The sequence below is a fragment of the Gorilla gorilla genome, chromosome 9 (genome assembly GCF_029281585.2).
Source record: "Gorilla gorilla gorilla isolate KB3781 chromosome 9, NHGRI_mGorGor1-v2.1_pri, whole genome shotgun sequence".
NCBI lineage: Eukaryota > Metazoa > Chordata > Mammalia > Primates > Hominidae > Gorilla > Gorilla gorilla.
The window spans coordinates 22,374,397-22,391,266 of NC_073233.2; the positions used below are offsets into that span (position 1 = coordinate 22,374,397).

The window sequence follows — 16,870 nt, forward strand, 5'->3', positions numbered from 1 at the left end:
AGGTCTACTGAACAAATTTAAATTGAGCTCGTATTATGTTCTGGGAACTATATTTAGGTGTTTTTACATTATCTTCTTGAATCCTCATAATAAGCCTGAGAGGTAGGTATCATTTTCCCTCTTTTACACATGAAGTGACCAATTAAGTTTCAGAAAATTCAAGCTGTTTGTTCAAGGCCATGCAAGTACCATAATCAGGAGTTGAACCTTCCCCGTGTCACAAATTCTCTAGCACATATCAAGATCAGGGTGAGAAAGGCAAGCTCACACTATCAGAAAACAACTTAGCAATTTAAATCGGAATCAAAATCTTCTACACTGGGCTCCACATAGTTCAGAGTATTTGGACTTTAAGCTGGTAATGGAATACTAAAAATAAATAAACAAATAAAACATCTGTACAATTTACTTTCTAGAGTGAGAGTGAGATGCATGATATTCAAAAGCCTAGTCCTGGGAGTGGAGAGATAAATATGGCTGTTTTAAGCCCTCAGACAGTGCTAAAAGCCAGTGAGGGTAAAAACCCAGGGGTTACTCCCCACCTTGAGGAAATGAACGGAGTCCAGCTCTGGTAAGGTTCTCACATTCACATACAACTGTTCGAGGTTGTACATAAATGCTAGAGTGAGAACTTATCCCTGTGAGAGATGATTTTTGCCTCTCCAAGCCTTCTGGGAAGAAGGTTATGTGGTATGGTGAGCTCAGGTTTTGGAGTCAGAATGGCTTGGGTTTAAATCCCAGCTGCACAAGTTACTGGCTGTGTGATCCTGGGCAGGCTAGACATTGCCTCTCCTCATCTATAAATTAGAACAATCGCATTTGACAGGACTGTGAAGATTAAGTAAGAACATATATGCAAAGCATTACATTATAGAGTAGACGAAAATGTTAATTCCCTTTCCTTTCCTCCTTTGGGAAGCTGGTGTAAACCTCACAGAGAGCAAGCATGTCCTAGGTCTGGGGGAGCACCAAGGAAATGACAAGGTAATGCTTTGGACTCTCCGTGAGTGCCGGCCCACAGGAGCCATTTGGAATTGGCGGTTAATTGTAAAACAATACTCTGGTTCACAAGCCTGGCCAGGAGAGGACTTCCTCTTTACCGCAGAACTGTAGAGAAGGGCATCTGAGAAGGGAAAATGTTGACATCTTCTAAGAAATGTTTAAAAAGAAAAAAGTCCCCAAAGAATAACATTTGGTTATGTATAACCCTTTTTCTAACCCTAACTCCCTCCTGTCTCTAATTCCTGAAATATTTCCATTATACCCTCTGGAACTCAACTGTCAGTCCTTACTGACTCACCTTCTTGCTCTAACTGAAACTTGGCTCTCTCTCTAGGCCACGAGTCTCCCTAAGGCCCTCGGAAGAGTTGGTTATTTGCTTTCCATCCCCCTCACATGAATGGGCCTGGAGGTGGGGTAGTTCCCTTCTTAGCTCCTCATTGCCTCGTCCAACCTACTTTTTAATCCCTCCATCCTAAAAATTTCATCTTTGAATCTCATGTCACCAGACTATGTCACCCACTCATACCTTTATCTACCCCTGCCTGATCAATCCCCCTCATTCTTTAAAGATGTTAGCTCCCGGCTCACTGTTGCTGTCTCTTCAACATAACCTCTGCCATGATCCTTGATGTCTTTGCTATCTCCGTAGATGTTCATTCCAACACCTGACTATCTCAGTGTGACCTCCCCGCCACTGTGATAATCTGGGCCCCTCCCTATCTTAGTTGCTCACTCTCTTGTCATACAGTGGACCTTGTCATTTTCATCTGTCACTCCTCCCTAATCTCAGTTTTAAATATCCCACTCTCTAACCACCACATCATATTTTTCTAGTTTTCTCCCTTTAGTACCCAGTTTATGATTTCACTCCCCACCCCATCTGAGGAGCTACGGTTTCCTGATCCTTCAACCCACCTTCACTGCGCTCAGTTACTTGAGCCTCTCCCTGCTTGTGCCCCCACTTACCTCTTTACCCAGTTCCAATTCCATGGTTACTCACTCCCTTGCAGACACTCTCCATTCTCTTACATAGCAAAACTTCAACTTTAGTTCAGTTTAACTCTCTGCCTACTCTGTTTAGCCACACAGCTGAACTTGGCTGGAGAAAATACACTGACATACTTACTAGTCTCTAAATTTACAATGCTGTACTTCAAATAGGCCTCTGGTGCTGTTCAGCCATCATATTGCACATTGTCCTAGCCCACTCCTTCTCTTAGCCTCCTAGACAATTACTTCCTACCTTCTTAACTTTCCTCAAATATCCAACTTCTCCCCCTTTCTCATTCCAAGCTAATGGCCTGGCTTTCTATTTCATGGAGAAATTAGAAGCAACCAGAAGAAACTTTTCACAAACTCCCACTGTCACATTGACTGGCCTCCCTGTATCTGTGCCCCATTCTCTGCCTGCCTTTCCATATTTTGAATCAGTTCATAATCCAATATAAGGCTAACCCCTCTGCTTGTGCACTGAAACTATCTGTCTTTGTTTACGAAAGATATCTCTCCAGCAATTGTCTCTCCCATCTGAATCATTAATTTTTTATAGAATTCCCACCAAACATGCTATAATCACTCATACCATAAAAAACAAAACCAAAAACCTCTCTCTTGGCACATGTCCCCCTCCAGCTCTTGCTCCATTTCTTTGATATCCTTTAAAGCAAAACTCTTTAAAAAGTTGTCTTTCTTCATTTCTTCTACTCAATTCTTTCTTAAACCCACTTCAATCACTCCCAATACACCACTGAAACAGAGCTTATGAAAGTCACACCATCAATAATCTTCATATTGTTAAATCCAAAAGTCAGTTCTTGGTCCTCATGTTACCCAGATCTATAACACGGGCAGCATTTGATATAGCTGATCATTTTCTCCTTGCTGAAACATTTTATTCACTTGTTTTCTCAGATGCCACACCCTCCTGGTCTTCTTCCTATCTCATTGGCTGCTCCTTCTAAGTTCCCATGCTGCTTCCTTCCCATCTCCCTGCCATCTAAGCACCGAAGTCCCCATGGATTGAGTCCTTGCTTCTTCTCTTCTCTATCTAAATTGATTCCCTTGGTGATTTCATCTAATTCCATGGCTTTAAATATTATCTATATGCTGACAACGTCCCAGTTTACATCTCCAGTAAGCCCTTCACTCCTAAATTCTAGACTCATTATAATGCTTATTATATATATATATATATGAGTCTAGAATTTAGGAGCGAAGGGCTCACTGGAGATATAAATATATATCTATATATAATATATGTATTATATATAGCATATAAGCATTATATATTATATATAACATAAGCATTATATATTATATTATATATATTATATATAAGCATTATATATAATATATATTATATATAAAATAAGCATATATATAATGCTTATTTTATATATATGAGCATATATAAGCATATATATATGCTTATTTTATATATAACTGCTTATTTTATATATTTTATATATATATATATAATTGCTTATTTGATTTGGATTTCTAAATGCTGTCTCAACCTCATAGGTGCAGAACTTAAAGTCCTGATCATTCTCCCACATACCTGCCCCTCTCATGGCCATCCTATTCTTGGTTAATGATTACTTCATCCTTCCAGTTGAATAGGCCAATCTATGGTAACTGTATTTCTTTCAAACTCTGTATCCAATTGATCAGCAAATCCTATTGGTTCTTCTTCAGGAATACATCTAGAACCCATCTACTTCTTACCACCTCCACCCCTACAAACCTGGAACAAACCACCATCAACTCCAATCTGGTTTATTGTTAAGAGGCTAGCTTACTTGCTACAGGCCATTCTCCCTTCAGAAAATTCTCAACATAGCATATACAGTGATCCTTTCAAAACCTAAGTCATATGAAAGCATTCCTCTGCTTAAAACTCATCAATGCCTTTCCATCTCACTCAGGGTCAAATACAAAGTCTTCACAATGTCTTACAAGTCTTTTCATAACTTGGTTCCTTATTATGAAGACTATGGCTTACAAGTCTTTTCTACTACTCTTCCTACCTACTCACTTTGCTCCTGTCATTCTGGCCTATTTATTTCTTCTTGGAACAAGCTAGGCACAATCTTGCCTCAAAACCTTTACAGTTGCTGTTCTCTCTGCCTACATTTCCGAGATATCTGCACAGCTTGCTCCCTTCCCTACTCAGGCGTTTGCTCAAATGTTGCCTTCTCAGTGAGGTTTTCCATGACCGCCCTATTTAAAATTGCACCCTATAAGCTGAAACTTCCTATCCCTTTCCCTACTTTACTTTGTTCTAAGGCACCTCTCACTATTATTTATTTATTTGTTTGTTTGTTATTTGTTTGAATTCTATCACTAGAATATAAGCTTCATGAGACAAAAATTTTCACTGACATAGTTCCAGAACTCAGACCGCTTGTAACACAGGAGGCACTCAGTAAATATCTGTTAAATACATAGGATGAATGAATGAATGAGAAAAAACAAATGAAAATCCTAAGTAATCTATTTCAGGGAAGAAAAGATGTAATGAGACTAGCTGTATGAAAATAACCATCTTTAGACGCTTGAATGGTTATTCTCATAAATAAAGGGGAGATTTGTTCTAGGAGACACGAAAGAAGAAGATTAGAACCAATCTGCAAAGTAGGAGGAAGGAAGATTATGGTTAACAGAAAAGAAAACTTTCTAGTATTAGGAAATGTTCCACAAAGGAACTAGCTCCCTTGGGAAGCAGTGAGCTCTCTACCCTTGGAAGAGTTCAAGAACTTAGGGAAGACTCCTCCAATGGCTTGAAGTATATAACATCTGAGGCCCCCTCTATGTTGCAACTAATTCTGTGGATGCAAAATCAGAAGCTAACCATCACGCTGATCTTGCTCTCTTTTATCATTATCAGCATAGAGACTAAAAAAACCACACTAACTGTGCATAGCTAATTACAGTTGAAGAAACCTGGCTTTCAATGGCTTCCAAAATCTTGCTCCACCCTACCCATCTTATGTTTTCTTTACTGCCAGGAAAAAGCCTTAGGCTGCTTCTTTTTTTTACTATTGAATATATCCACATTTTCCCCCAGGTGTTCATGCTCTCCTCTATGCTAAAGCAGGAATCTACTTCCCATAAGTCTGACCTACCCAAACTTCAAGTCCCTTCCTCAAGAATGTCCCATGCTTGGCCATAATGCATAATAATCTCTCTTCCTCTGAGCTTTATTTGCTCTTGTCTACAAAATGAAGATTAGTAGTTCATTAAATGTTATATGCAGTGCTGTGCCATGTCTTGTGTGTGTATGTGTGTGTATAAGACACTATTATATGCTAATCTATTCATGTATGTATCTGGCTTCTCCAACTATAGAATTCTCTGAAACTCATGTGTACAGAAATAATGCCTCATGTACCATATTAATTTAGTAAAGTGTTGGACACATAGCTGGTTTCAAATAGGCCCTTACCAATTAACTAACAAATCAACGAACAAAATAAGAAATCCAGCCAGCAGATTCAAGCTTTGTCTATCAGAAATTGCTTTCCTAAAAAGCATTTTTTCCTTCCTTTATAGATCAATTTCAAAGTCAAAATTCAAACACTGCAGATTTCACAAACAGGAATAGCTGGCAGGTATTGGGCTTTACAAATAATGAATGTGCACATCAAAACAACATTTGTGGATGTTTGTAAAAGTATATACATGAGTTGATATGAACAGAGATATTTAAGAACCCTCCCTCCCAGTCTAAGTAAAGAGTAAAAGCTGGCCCTGATAGAGCCCACCATTGCTATATGACTTCCAAATTACAGGAATATTTCTGGAGTGTAATCTAGCTTTGCCAATTACAAAGTAACTACATATTTATGCTGGCAAAGCCCCATTGTTTGCTGACCCTTCAGACCCCTCAAAGTGTATAAATAAAGACAAGGAAGTTTGTTTCATTAGGAGATAAGCCTATACGTCACATATCTCTGTAGCTGATATTGCAGGAAGGAACAGAAATAATAATAATCTGTTCACTTTACCTATTGAATGTTCTAATCCAGGGTCTTTACAGGAGGACAATACTTAAAAAAGCATGGCTAATCTATGCTAATGTAATTGTATTTTATAAGTGTCTTAAATAGGATTGATTCGACCTCTTTAAAATTAAGATTAAAATGCAAATGTTCAAATCACTTATAGTACAAGGCACTAAAATAATTATTGTAATATAACATAGAATATATACTTGGAACACAGTATTATTTTTCTAGAATAATAATATTTACTTGAATTTAAAGCTTTTCATATGCCAGGCAATGTTCTAAGCACTTTACAAACAGTAAGTTACTCAGTCTTCAAGAAGAGTCCTGCATATGTCATTGGTATTGTCATTCTCATTCTACATATGAGGAAACTGGTTAGAGAGAGATTAAATGTTTCCCAAGGGCAAGGGGAGAGTTCAGAGGAATAAAGATTGCCATGTATTAGTTCCTACAGCCAAGAAGGTGCAGATCTAGTATTTGAGCCAGACTAGTCTGACTCCAGAAGTGATGCTCTTAACCACAACGCTATACCGCCTCTGTGTGTGTAATGTCATGTCCTTACCAATGTCCTTTGGTAAAAGGGACATATGTTTCACATTCACATAAGCCTGGTTTACATCTCAGCTCGGCCATTTACTAGCTGTGTGGCCCTAGACAAATTATTTAACATCTCTGAATATTGCATTTTTCAATTTAATAGTGAGAATGATATTCCCTATCTTGTAAATTTGTTGTATTTGCAATAATCTGTATAATCCACTCAGCAGAGTACACAGCACACAGTAAGTATTCAATAATCTATCTTTATCATTGCTAAAAAAGTAGCCCCAAATTTAATATTTTATAGTAGTTTTACATCTGTATCATGGGGGATTGGTTCCAGGACCCCCGCAGATAACAAAATCTGAGGATGCTCAAGTCCCTTTTATAAAGTGGTATAGTATTTGCATATAACCTACACACATCCCCTATATACTTTAAACAATCTCATTATTTATAATAGCTAATACAATATAAATGTTATGTAAACACTTGTTATGCTGAATTGTTTAGGAAATAAACGCAAGAAAAAAAAAAGTCTGTAGATGTTCCATACAGATGCAACCACTGTAGACCTAACTACATAGTGTACTTTAGCAATAATGTAACATTTTCTCGAATTTTTTTAAAAAATATTTTTGATCCACAATTGGTTGAATACACACAGATACAGAGGGCTGAATGTACCTGCATAATTCTCTATGAGTTCATAGGTAAATTACCAAATAAGTTTCAAATAAATGGAAGTATATTTGGTCACAGTTCTTTGGGAAGACATCATTGTAGCTACATGTACCCTAATGAATATTCCCTTTACATTAATAGTAGAGGGAATATTCTGGACACCACACTCAGAATTGGTAAGGGCCTATTTGAAACCAGCTATGTGTCCAACACTTTACTAAATTAGTATAGTAAATGAGGCATTATTTCTGTACACATGAGTTTCAGAGAATTCTGTAGTTGGAGAAGCCAGATACATACAAACAAATATACAAAGCCAGATACATACATGAATAGATTAGCATATAATAGTGTGTTATACACACACACACACACACATTTATTATCTTGAATAATCCAGATAATAATCTTATCCAGATTATTACAACATTCTGATACTTACTCTGGGAACTGAAGAGGTTAAAACCAAGGCAAGAGCTAACATTGCTCCCTTGCATATTATTGATAAATTCATTTCATAATAGCTAAGTAATAAAAAAAACTAACTCATCAGCCACAGTTGTGTAGTCAGTAAAATGCATGAAAATGTTGAGCAGTATATGCACTTTTATTGGCTTGAAAGTTATGCATGTCTTTTCAAAATCAGCTATAAAAATTGATCTGAACCCATTCCATCAAAACGTCAATAGCAATATTTGAATTTTTGTTTGTTTTTTGCTCAACTCTTGTAACAACCTCATATCTAATAAAGATCAATTTCCAAAGACAAACTTCAGGAAATTAATAATCTATCAACTACAACCACTTAAAAGACAATACAAATCCTTAACCAGAAATAACACCTGGCTCTACATAGCAAGTATTATCAAAGCTGGGCAGAGGAAAATGCTCAGCATTGAGATGAAAGAATAAGACATTCTGATCATTGCCTGCACTTCAGTAGCCCTATTCTGCAGTCTAAAATGATCCTTCCATAAAGGACTGTTCTACACTATCAAGAACAGGATACTTAGTCTCTAAATTTCAAAGTTCTTTTTATGTACCATATACCACAAGCAGAGACTTCATTTTCTCCACGTGCTAAGAGCTCTTGGTCAGATGGCATAGCCACACTCATGACTGCCAGCATAGGGCTATGAGGCATAATTTGAGACAAAGTAGTAAAGACAGTTCCTCAGTCATTTGGCATGATGGGGGCCAATACCTGAATTTGAACCTTTGCTCTTTATCACCTTTCTGTAGCCATAGAAACTCTCTAAAACTCAACTTCTTTATCTTATTTAGAGAATTATGTGACGTATATATCTAAAATCCTAGTATACACTAGATAGTCAATAAATAATAGATGTTATTAAATTGTTTTAGTTTTTTATTTTTACATGCATTGGTACATGTTGTGGTATTTTGATCTAGAGCTGTTTTAATGTACCCTTTAGTAAAGGGAACTAAATTCAATAGTATTACTGCAACTCATATTTTCAAATAAGTATTACACCAAGGTATTAAAACAGTACCTTTAGTAGCCTTCCAGACTGGCGGAACAGCCCCACTATGTATCACTACATACACAGGGAACATGACTGAGGACAAGGGCAGGAATCACAAAAGGTCCCAAACTTAAACTTTGGATTGTTCAAAAGAGATTATACACAATCTTAGAGGTGTACTAATGGGATTAAAAGAAAATGTTTATCACATAATCTTAAAGTGGACTATGAATTAGTATTTTTCATAAATCCTCTAATTATCAGCTGAATAGCCCAATTATACCACATTGCCCTTTTTAGCGTTAAACACATTACCTTTAAAAATGCAAACATTTATAATACAGAGGAATTTGATAATCCTATTTTGTCATGTCTTCATTTATTAACATACTGGGATCTTTTATAATAAAGTGGCTTAAGCTTCTCTCTACCTCTAAAAGGTTCTGCCATGGTATAAAGAAATTCATTGATCATCTGGTGTGATATAAAATATGGTTTTCTGTGATAGGAAATACATATTAAATACTAATGATAATGCTAGAGTTCACCTTTATTGATATTGTATTAAGCACTATATAAAGTACTTTTAAAAGCGTTGCCTCATTGGATCCTCTCAACAATCATACAAGATAGTTTCCACTATTCGTTTCATTTTACACATGAGAAAACAAAAGTTAGAGAAGTTTAATAACTTGCCCAGGTAGGTGGCACAGTCAGTATGCGAACCCCAGCAGTCAAACTCCAAAGCCCACGCTCCTCCCGAAAACACTGCAGTGTATTGCACAGATTCATGACCCAGACTACTTTCATTGGCTTTGTTTTCTTACTCTATTTACTATTCCTTTTAAACACATGCTCTGAAACCAACTTTTTGTTCCACAGGGTTACCTCTTGAGTGCCCTTAAAAGTGAATAGCTCTTGGCTTCTCCTTTAAGGTACCTCTTTTTCTACCTTCAAGTGAAGCTCTCTTAGTTTCCTGGCACAGCACAGCTCCTCAATTCTCCTCCAACTTCACAGCAAATGCAACTTCCCTCTTGCTTACTCCGCCTCTCTCTCTCAAGCTCTTTCCCAAGTGTTTCCCTACTCTGAGTCCAGCTGCTTCAGGTCTGTGCCTCAAATGGCCCTCTGGATTTGCCACCCTGCTGTGCTTCTAGGTCTGGGTATGCTGGAATCTACAGTCATCTGCATCCCCACTTATCCTGACTACTGTGGTTATGAGGGGCCTCTTTTGAATGCAGACAGCCAGTCAGCCAAGTCGAAATTTATACCAGAAATCTATTACCTAATTTTTAAACAAAATGACATGAAATCAGACTTGAAGATATCAAAAGCATGTCTAGTTTCTGATTTAAGCAAGAAAATACACATTGTTACTGCTCCCACCACAGAATAATTTACTGCAACAGGAGTTCTGGATCTTATGCCAAAAATGAGGTCCTCTAACCAATGTCGAGGCCAATTATCTTGTGGTAGATCCCACAACAAAAGCAGACTATTGTGATTAGAGTCAGAAGCACCACCCAGAGAAGCTGGAAAGCTTATGGGGATTTCTTAAGGTTAGTTTTTATTTTTCCTCCCTGTGTGTCTGCTTAAATAAACTACCAGAAACTCTGTGTGTGGGCACTGAGCATCTTAAATTGGCTTGGGAGACAATGACAGGGGTGATCAGCTGGGAGTGAACTGTTCCAGGTTTGGCTTGATTTGAGCAAAAGCCATGGTGCAAGGCAGTGCCCCTATGACACAGCAAAGATTCTCATGGCCAAGCCCCTTCAGTATGCCACAACCTCCTCTTTCCCTAATCTCCTTCCCAAACATACTGCCAGTAGCCATCCTATAGTTGCTTACCGCAAAATTAAAGCCCAGGTGGCTAAATTCAGGAATACTTACCCCACAGTAAAGAACTGCCTCATCTCCTGTCTCCGAGACCTCATCAGTTGCTTATACTCCCCAATCCGAAGCTTTTTGCCATCAACAATGCAGGTGCGTTTCGGTCGGGGTTTGTATTTATAGTTTGGGTACTTCTCTAAGTGGATCTTGCTTAGCCGGGCCTGCTCTTCATAATAAGGTTGCTTCTCCTGGTTGGACATTGATTTCCAGCGAGATCCTAGAAATAAAAATAGCCTTTAAGTACCCAAGTGGTCAAGGCAACATATTCTAGGCAAACACAACTAGATATACCTTCCCACCACTTCACTCATCTGTGCGCTGGGTGGCTCCAATTACCACATACCACTGGCTGTCCCAACTATACTTTTAGTCTATAACACAAAGAACAATTTTGCGTATGATACTTTCTTGTGTTATTTATCTCAATAGTTTAAGACTGATGCTACTATAGTATTTTAAGATATATCTTTGCTGCTTAAAGATCATCGCCTACACCAAGGTCTTTCCCCATCCACCTGCCTACCCTCTCAACAGGGATAAAAGGCTAAACCTCCTAAGCATACTTTTGAGCATGACAGGATTCTCAGGAAAAGCTTTCTTTGTCCTAGAAATTCATACATCTCCCAAACTCCAAGTATCTTTAGCGAAACTATCCTTTGACAAGATGCCAGCAGATGTTGAAATCATTCCATATATAAAAAACTACTGTGCACAAGTCTGCCATGGCCTAGGTAATTAAAAAACCTAAGCTCTACCTAAGAAGTTATAGCTTTAGAACCGGAAGATACCATTGGAATTATATATACCATTTTCAAGTACTATAAACGCTCATTCAAAGCTGTACCAATAAAAGTACAAAAATTTTTAATACGGTTTATACAGGAAGAAGGATAAGTATTCACTTCTCTAATATTGTTTATAAAGAATTATCTAAACACTTGATGAAGAGGGGATGTGTTTTTTTACATGTATCAAATTGCATTTTTGTGTCTCGCTGGTGAATAAAGCGGTAACAGCTGTGCAGACTGGATGTTAGCTATTCTTCAGTGGAGATTTTTCATACATAAACAAATGGAAAAGTTGTACAAATATTCTCTCCAGCCAGCAATATCCTGGTCTGCTTTAATAGCACATGCATCCCTGCTCTTTCCTGATTGTTGTTCAAAAGTTGTGTAGAAGGCCTAAGCAGATAGGCTTCTCTGTGTTCTGCTGGTTTCCAGCAGCTTAAAGCCCCAATTAACGAAGAATTCTTGGTGCTCTTGAAACGCTTGCACTTAAAACTTTACATTTTAATGAATATACTTACTATATTCCTAATAATTTTTTCACAGAATGCACACAAATAATATAGATTCCCCACAGCTGCCAAAATGGAAACAGAGAGGCTCTGTGCCCATCTGAAGGCTTACTCATATTGCTACTAAAAGGGCAGAAAAATATGAAAATTTTCAAGTTAGATATAAAACTGTAAGGCCAGAGAAGCACTGACTTTTTTTTTTAGAATGTCGTTTAACTAGAAAAAAAAATGTATGTCCACTAGGAACATTTTGGTTTGAAAGATATTTAAATTCAAAAGAATAACATCCCTATGCATAACTCTGAAGCTCTAAAAATAAAAACCACACTTAATTGTAATGATATTTAGTATCCATTTTGAAATTAGAAAATCAAAAAAAAAGAAAAACATATTTAACATTTCACCACTATTCGATCTTATGTATGTTTTAAATTTTTCTTAGAGGTCACTGCCTCAAAATGCCTCAGAATCAAGTTAAATTATTTATACAGTGACAAAACATGTGTATCTGTGCATGTCCAGATCACTGATATTTACTCAGGTTAAATATTTATTACTTTTGAACAAAACATTTAAAAAATTAAAACCACAGTTTAAGTCTCTAATGTTTTTCAGCTTCTTAAATGGCTTCCTTTGAGATTTTGTCACATCGTGACAGCTTTAAGTAGAGCAGTGCCTTCTGTGTTTTTCCTTTTTAAAGAGGAAACATGTTGACTGTAATGCTGCATGTTGAATAAAATATGTTTAACATGTTGAGCACAATAATTCCAAACTGTACAATCCACACTAGGCAAGCTCTACACTAATAGAACAAGGCTTGAGTTTAATCCTGAGAAATAGAGAATCACTCTGGCAATTTACCACAAACTGGGTCTCTGCCCTGCAGCTCGTGTGTTCAGCTCACTGCTATGAAATTTGAACTAGTCATATCTTATTAAAATAATTGTAGATTTATTTTACAAGTTTTAAAGTGATCATCAGAGGCACTGTTTTGCACTCCATGAATTTCATACCATTTTGGGTTTCTAGTCCTTGATGAATTCTTTCAGTGGGACATATAAACCCAAGAACACTAAAGCAGAAAACTGTAGGGTCTATGAGTACTTCATAGCAACATATGAATTGAAGAGAACTGCACAGTAAAATGAGATAAAGCTTGTCTCCATGATTCTTGTTTAACAGTGACCTCTCAAGAGTTGCTAAATTCACAGTATTAACACATACTATAAATAGTTTTGTCTCTGAAATAAGTGTTCAGACAGTCCTGTCCTGGCACCTGGTGGATATAATAACTCCCAAACCTAAATGCCACATTATGGGGTGGGGGAGGCAGACGTGATGACGAAGGCTCCTGCGGCAGCTGGCTGACCTTCGTCTAACTTGCGCCCGCCGCAATCTCCCTTAGGATCCTAGTTATCCCCTTGCTTCCCACCCTGGTGGCACTCATGGGATTTGCAGGGGAGAAGATCAGCTTTAGCTGCACTGCTGCACTCACCTAAGATTTTGCTAATGTTGGAGTTATGCATGTCGGGGAAGGCCTGAAGGATTTTTCTCCTCTCATCCTTTGCCCAAACCATGAATGCATTCATTGGTCGCTTGATGTGTGGCTCGCTGCTGGCACGGCCGCGGGCGTCCCTGTAGACTCGTGCTTCAGCCACAGTGGCACCTCCTGTTGGCCAACAATAATACTGCTGTAGTTTAGCTGCAGAGCCATTCATTGCTTTACTTCCTGTAATGTCAGGGCAGGAAGAACAAGATGAGTGGAAAGCGTTATTTTGTGGATAATGTCACACAGCTTGCCGCCTGGGTCAGCTGTTTTCCCCAGGTCCTCCTCTTCTTTTCTAAGTGACTTCTTGGAAGTAGAAGGCAGGTCCAAATGACAGTTCTACAGGCTCTTCTGATGTAGCCCTCAAAGACACACTAAGAATTAATTTTGTGTGTGTTTTATACACCCTACCACATTTACTACAATAAATGGTAGGTGATCACAGAGCAATGAATGACATTACCTTATGGTAAACTTTCCTGCTGTAATTCCTTTCTTCAAAAACATGCTCTTACCGGTCATTTTAGACTCCTTTGCCCCAGATCACAACCACTCTATATGTTTCCCAAAAATGGAATTGTTTTTCACAATATTGTCTTGACCTGTGCTCTTCTCACTGCCTAGAAGACCCTTCTCCTACTCTTTCATGCTAAATCCCATTCAACCTTCAATCATGTTTCATGATTGAATGAATTAATTCAATGAAAAATATTTATTGAGCAATTACTATAACCTAGGTTTTATGCCAGGTGCTAAGGAGACCATGGTAAATAAAACAGCTCCTGCTTTTAAGGAGCTCACAGTTCAGAGTAAGGACAGACAATTATAACAAAGTGGGTGAGAGGTGCTACAATACTGACATTAACAGGGCACCAAAAGAGCACCAGATAGAATGGTCAGCTAGTGCTTCCTAGGAGATGTGATGTCTAAACTGAGTCTTCAAGGATGAATAGGAATCAACAAATGAGTGGGAGAGGGAGTAAAGTCTGATGGGAAGGGTAATTCAGGGTAAAGGAACAGCACTTGCAATGATGCTCCCCAGGCTGCACTCAGTCCTCTTGCTTTCAGGAGACATGCCCCATAGTAATTATTGTTTATGTGACTATCTCCCTCCTTTCCACTCCTCTCAGGAATATGAGATACCTAAAGTTAATGATTATGCTGTACTCATTCTTGTATCCTCAGGATTTTTCACATAATAGATAATAAAATATTCATTAAGCAAAGATTATTTGGTTTTCAACTCATATGCAAAAGTCATAGACTAAGAGGCATTTATTTCAAGCATCCTGTTCTATTTTTCTGTTGTTTAAGGGTAGTTCTTTCACATCTATGAAACTATGCCTAAATTCCTGATGCTATATAATTTCCAAAGAGCTGACTCTAGTAACATACTAGATTGAAAGCTCCCTGAAGATAGGGCAAGGGATGGGTCTTATTCACTGCTGTATTCCTAGGATTCAATAAAGTACTTGGCACATAGGATTTCAATTAGTAAAATATGTTATATTAATGCATGATTGAATAAATAAATGAATGAATGAACATGGCTCTTACTTGTTTTCATGCACCCTATACCAGGGCGATATACTGATGTATACTTTGTGATGTGGCAACTCCTGAATATCTCCCACAGATTGAGAACTTCTATAATTAAAGGTAAAGTGGTCAGACTGATAGCCTCAGACAAGGCTTCTACCACATAACAGGAAAGTCTATGCCCAGAAGTTTAGAAGCAAAATATACATTAAAACCAACATTTCTATTTTCTGGAAAAAGTAAATCCTTTCTGCTCAGTGAAGTTATTATACAGGACCAACATGATTCAATCAATCTCTGGCCCTTCCTCTCTATTTTTAGATACCTTGGTTAAGTAGACATTTGTTTGTGTCAAAGCCAGTAATAAATTACAACATTATAGTGCACTATTATTTAGCAAATATGGTTATCATTTACTGCAAACAAAAGACAGTATAAAAGGGTGGGATTGGCTAACATGAATTTTTTTCTAAACAGGAAGGAGGGCAGAAAGGCTACTTTCTGAAGATTATACAAAAATAAGGTATTTTATAAACAGCCCTTCTTTTAGGCCTACCAGACAGAATGATCCTTTACATGAAAAGTCTTAGATCCCAAGATGCATAACTAATATGATACCTTTTTGCCACCATACCCACAGTACATTAATTTCATTTAAAATGCACTGACCATACAGGATAAATTGATTTCACTTTATATGGGTTTGACAGCCATGTTTATTGCGCAGTGAAATGTAGTGTAGCTTCCAGCTGACAATATCCATCAACACAGGGCAATATGCTGACTGCTGGGCCAGATGAAGGCATACATTACTCTGGAAGTGAAACACTCATTCAGATACGACAGTGTCTTCTCCTGAGGATCACCATGGTAATTTATGATGCCCTCAGTGCCATTACTTTACAACTGACATGGATTCAGCAATTTATATACTGACATGCATTCACATAAAAGGAGACAGGTTTGTGGAGAATGTCAGATGCAAAAACATTTCAATATTATTCTAAGTTAACTGCTATGCCACAGGTGATTAACATTTGAGCCTGCTTTTACTGTTGTAGCTTTCTCTCCACCTCTAGTCAGCTTCCATTTATTTCTTCATTTAAAATATGTATTTCATCGTAAATGGGAAGTTTTACTGTCCCAAAGACTGACAGAGATCATAGTGGATTTTTAGATGCTGGCTTTGGTATAAACATTCTAGATTCTCTACTCCATACCAATAGAGTCTCCCAGATATGCCATACATATGCCCAATCTCTCTCCCACACATGCTATACCACAGTCTTCACATCTCTTTCCTACTCTCTTCTACTTTACCAGTTTCTACCTTTTTCTGAGGAACAGAGCTCAAATCTGACCTCTACCCTGCACTGACCTTTTCCTTTCCTCCTACATCACATATTATCTTCAGGAGCTGAAGGACAAGGAATTGATTTCACAGCAGTTCTCTGGGACTCACATGTAACGCTTCCAGAAGTTGCAAAATTCGAGCACAGTGCACAGAACAAAAACATGAATTAAGAAGGAGAAGAATAGAAAATGCTTTAGATCATGTGCACATCGCTTTTTTCTGGTCACCTCTTCTCTCTTCCAGAAGGAGTGAACTAGAAATGAATGGGGACATCCTAAGCTAAACTAGAAATGTTGTATCAGATGAACCAAGATTTGGGAAGAAGAGATTTACCCAGGGAGGCCAACATTTGAAACTGCTTTTAAATTGAATCTGATACCTGATCAACTACAACAGCGACTTTTAACACCACACAGATTGCAATGCCCAGATCCCTTTGCAAAATCATAACTTGGAAAATGTTTTCCTGTTTTTCCTTCTACCACTCTTCCTATTTTTGCCCCCTTCCTGTCCTATCTCCCA

At 37.8% G+C, this 16,870-nt stretch overlaps 1 protein-coding gene across 15 annotated transcripts in view; it reads right to left on the minus strand.

Moving 5' to 3' along the window:
* SOX6 (SRY-box transcription factor 6) overlaps positions 1 to 16,870 on the minus strand; it is a 641,322-nt gene that overhangs the window by 2,547 nt on the left and 621,905 nt on the right. For 9 of the 15 annotated variants that reach the window (XM_055355890.2, XM_063710998.1, XM_063710997.1 and 6 more), the window contains 2 exons: positions 13,405 to 13,638; positions 10,613 to 10,829 (listed from right to left, as the gene is read on the minus strand). In XM_055355890.2, coding sequence (XP_055211865.1) covers positions 10,613 to 10,829; positions 13,405 to 13,638 — 451 coding nt within the window. The remainder of the gene's footprint in view (positions 1 to 10,612; positions 10,830 to 13,404; positions 13,639 to 16,870) is intronic. The other 6 variants (XM_063710996.1, XM_055355894.2, XM_055355891.2 and 3 more) reach the window with 1 other exon arrangement.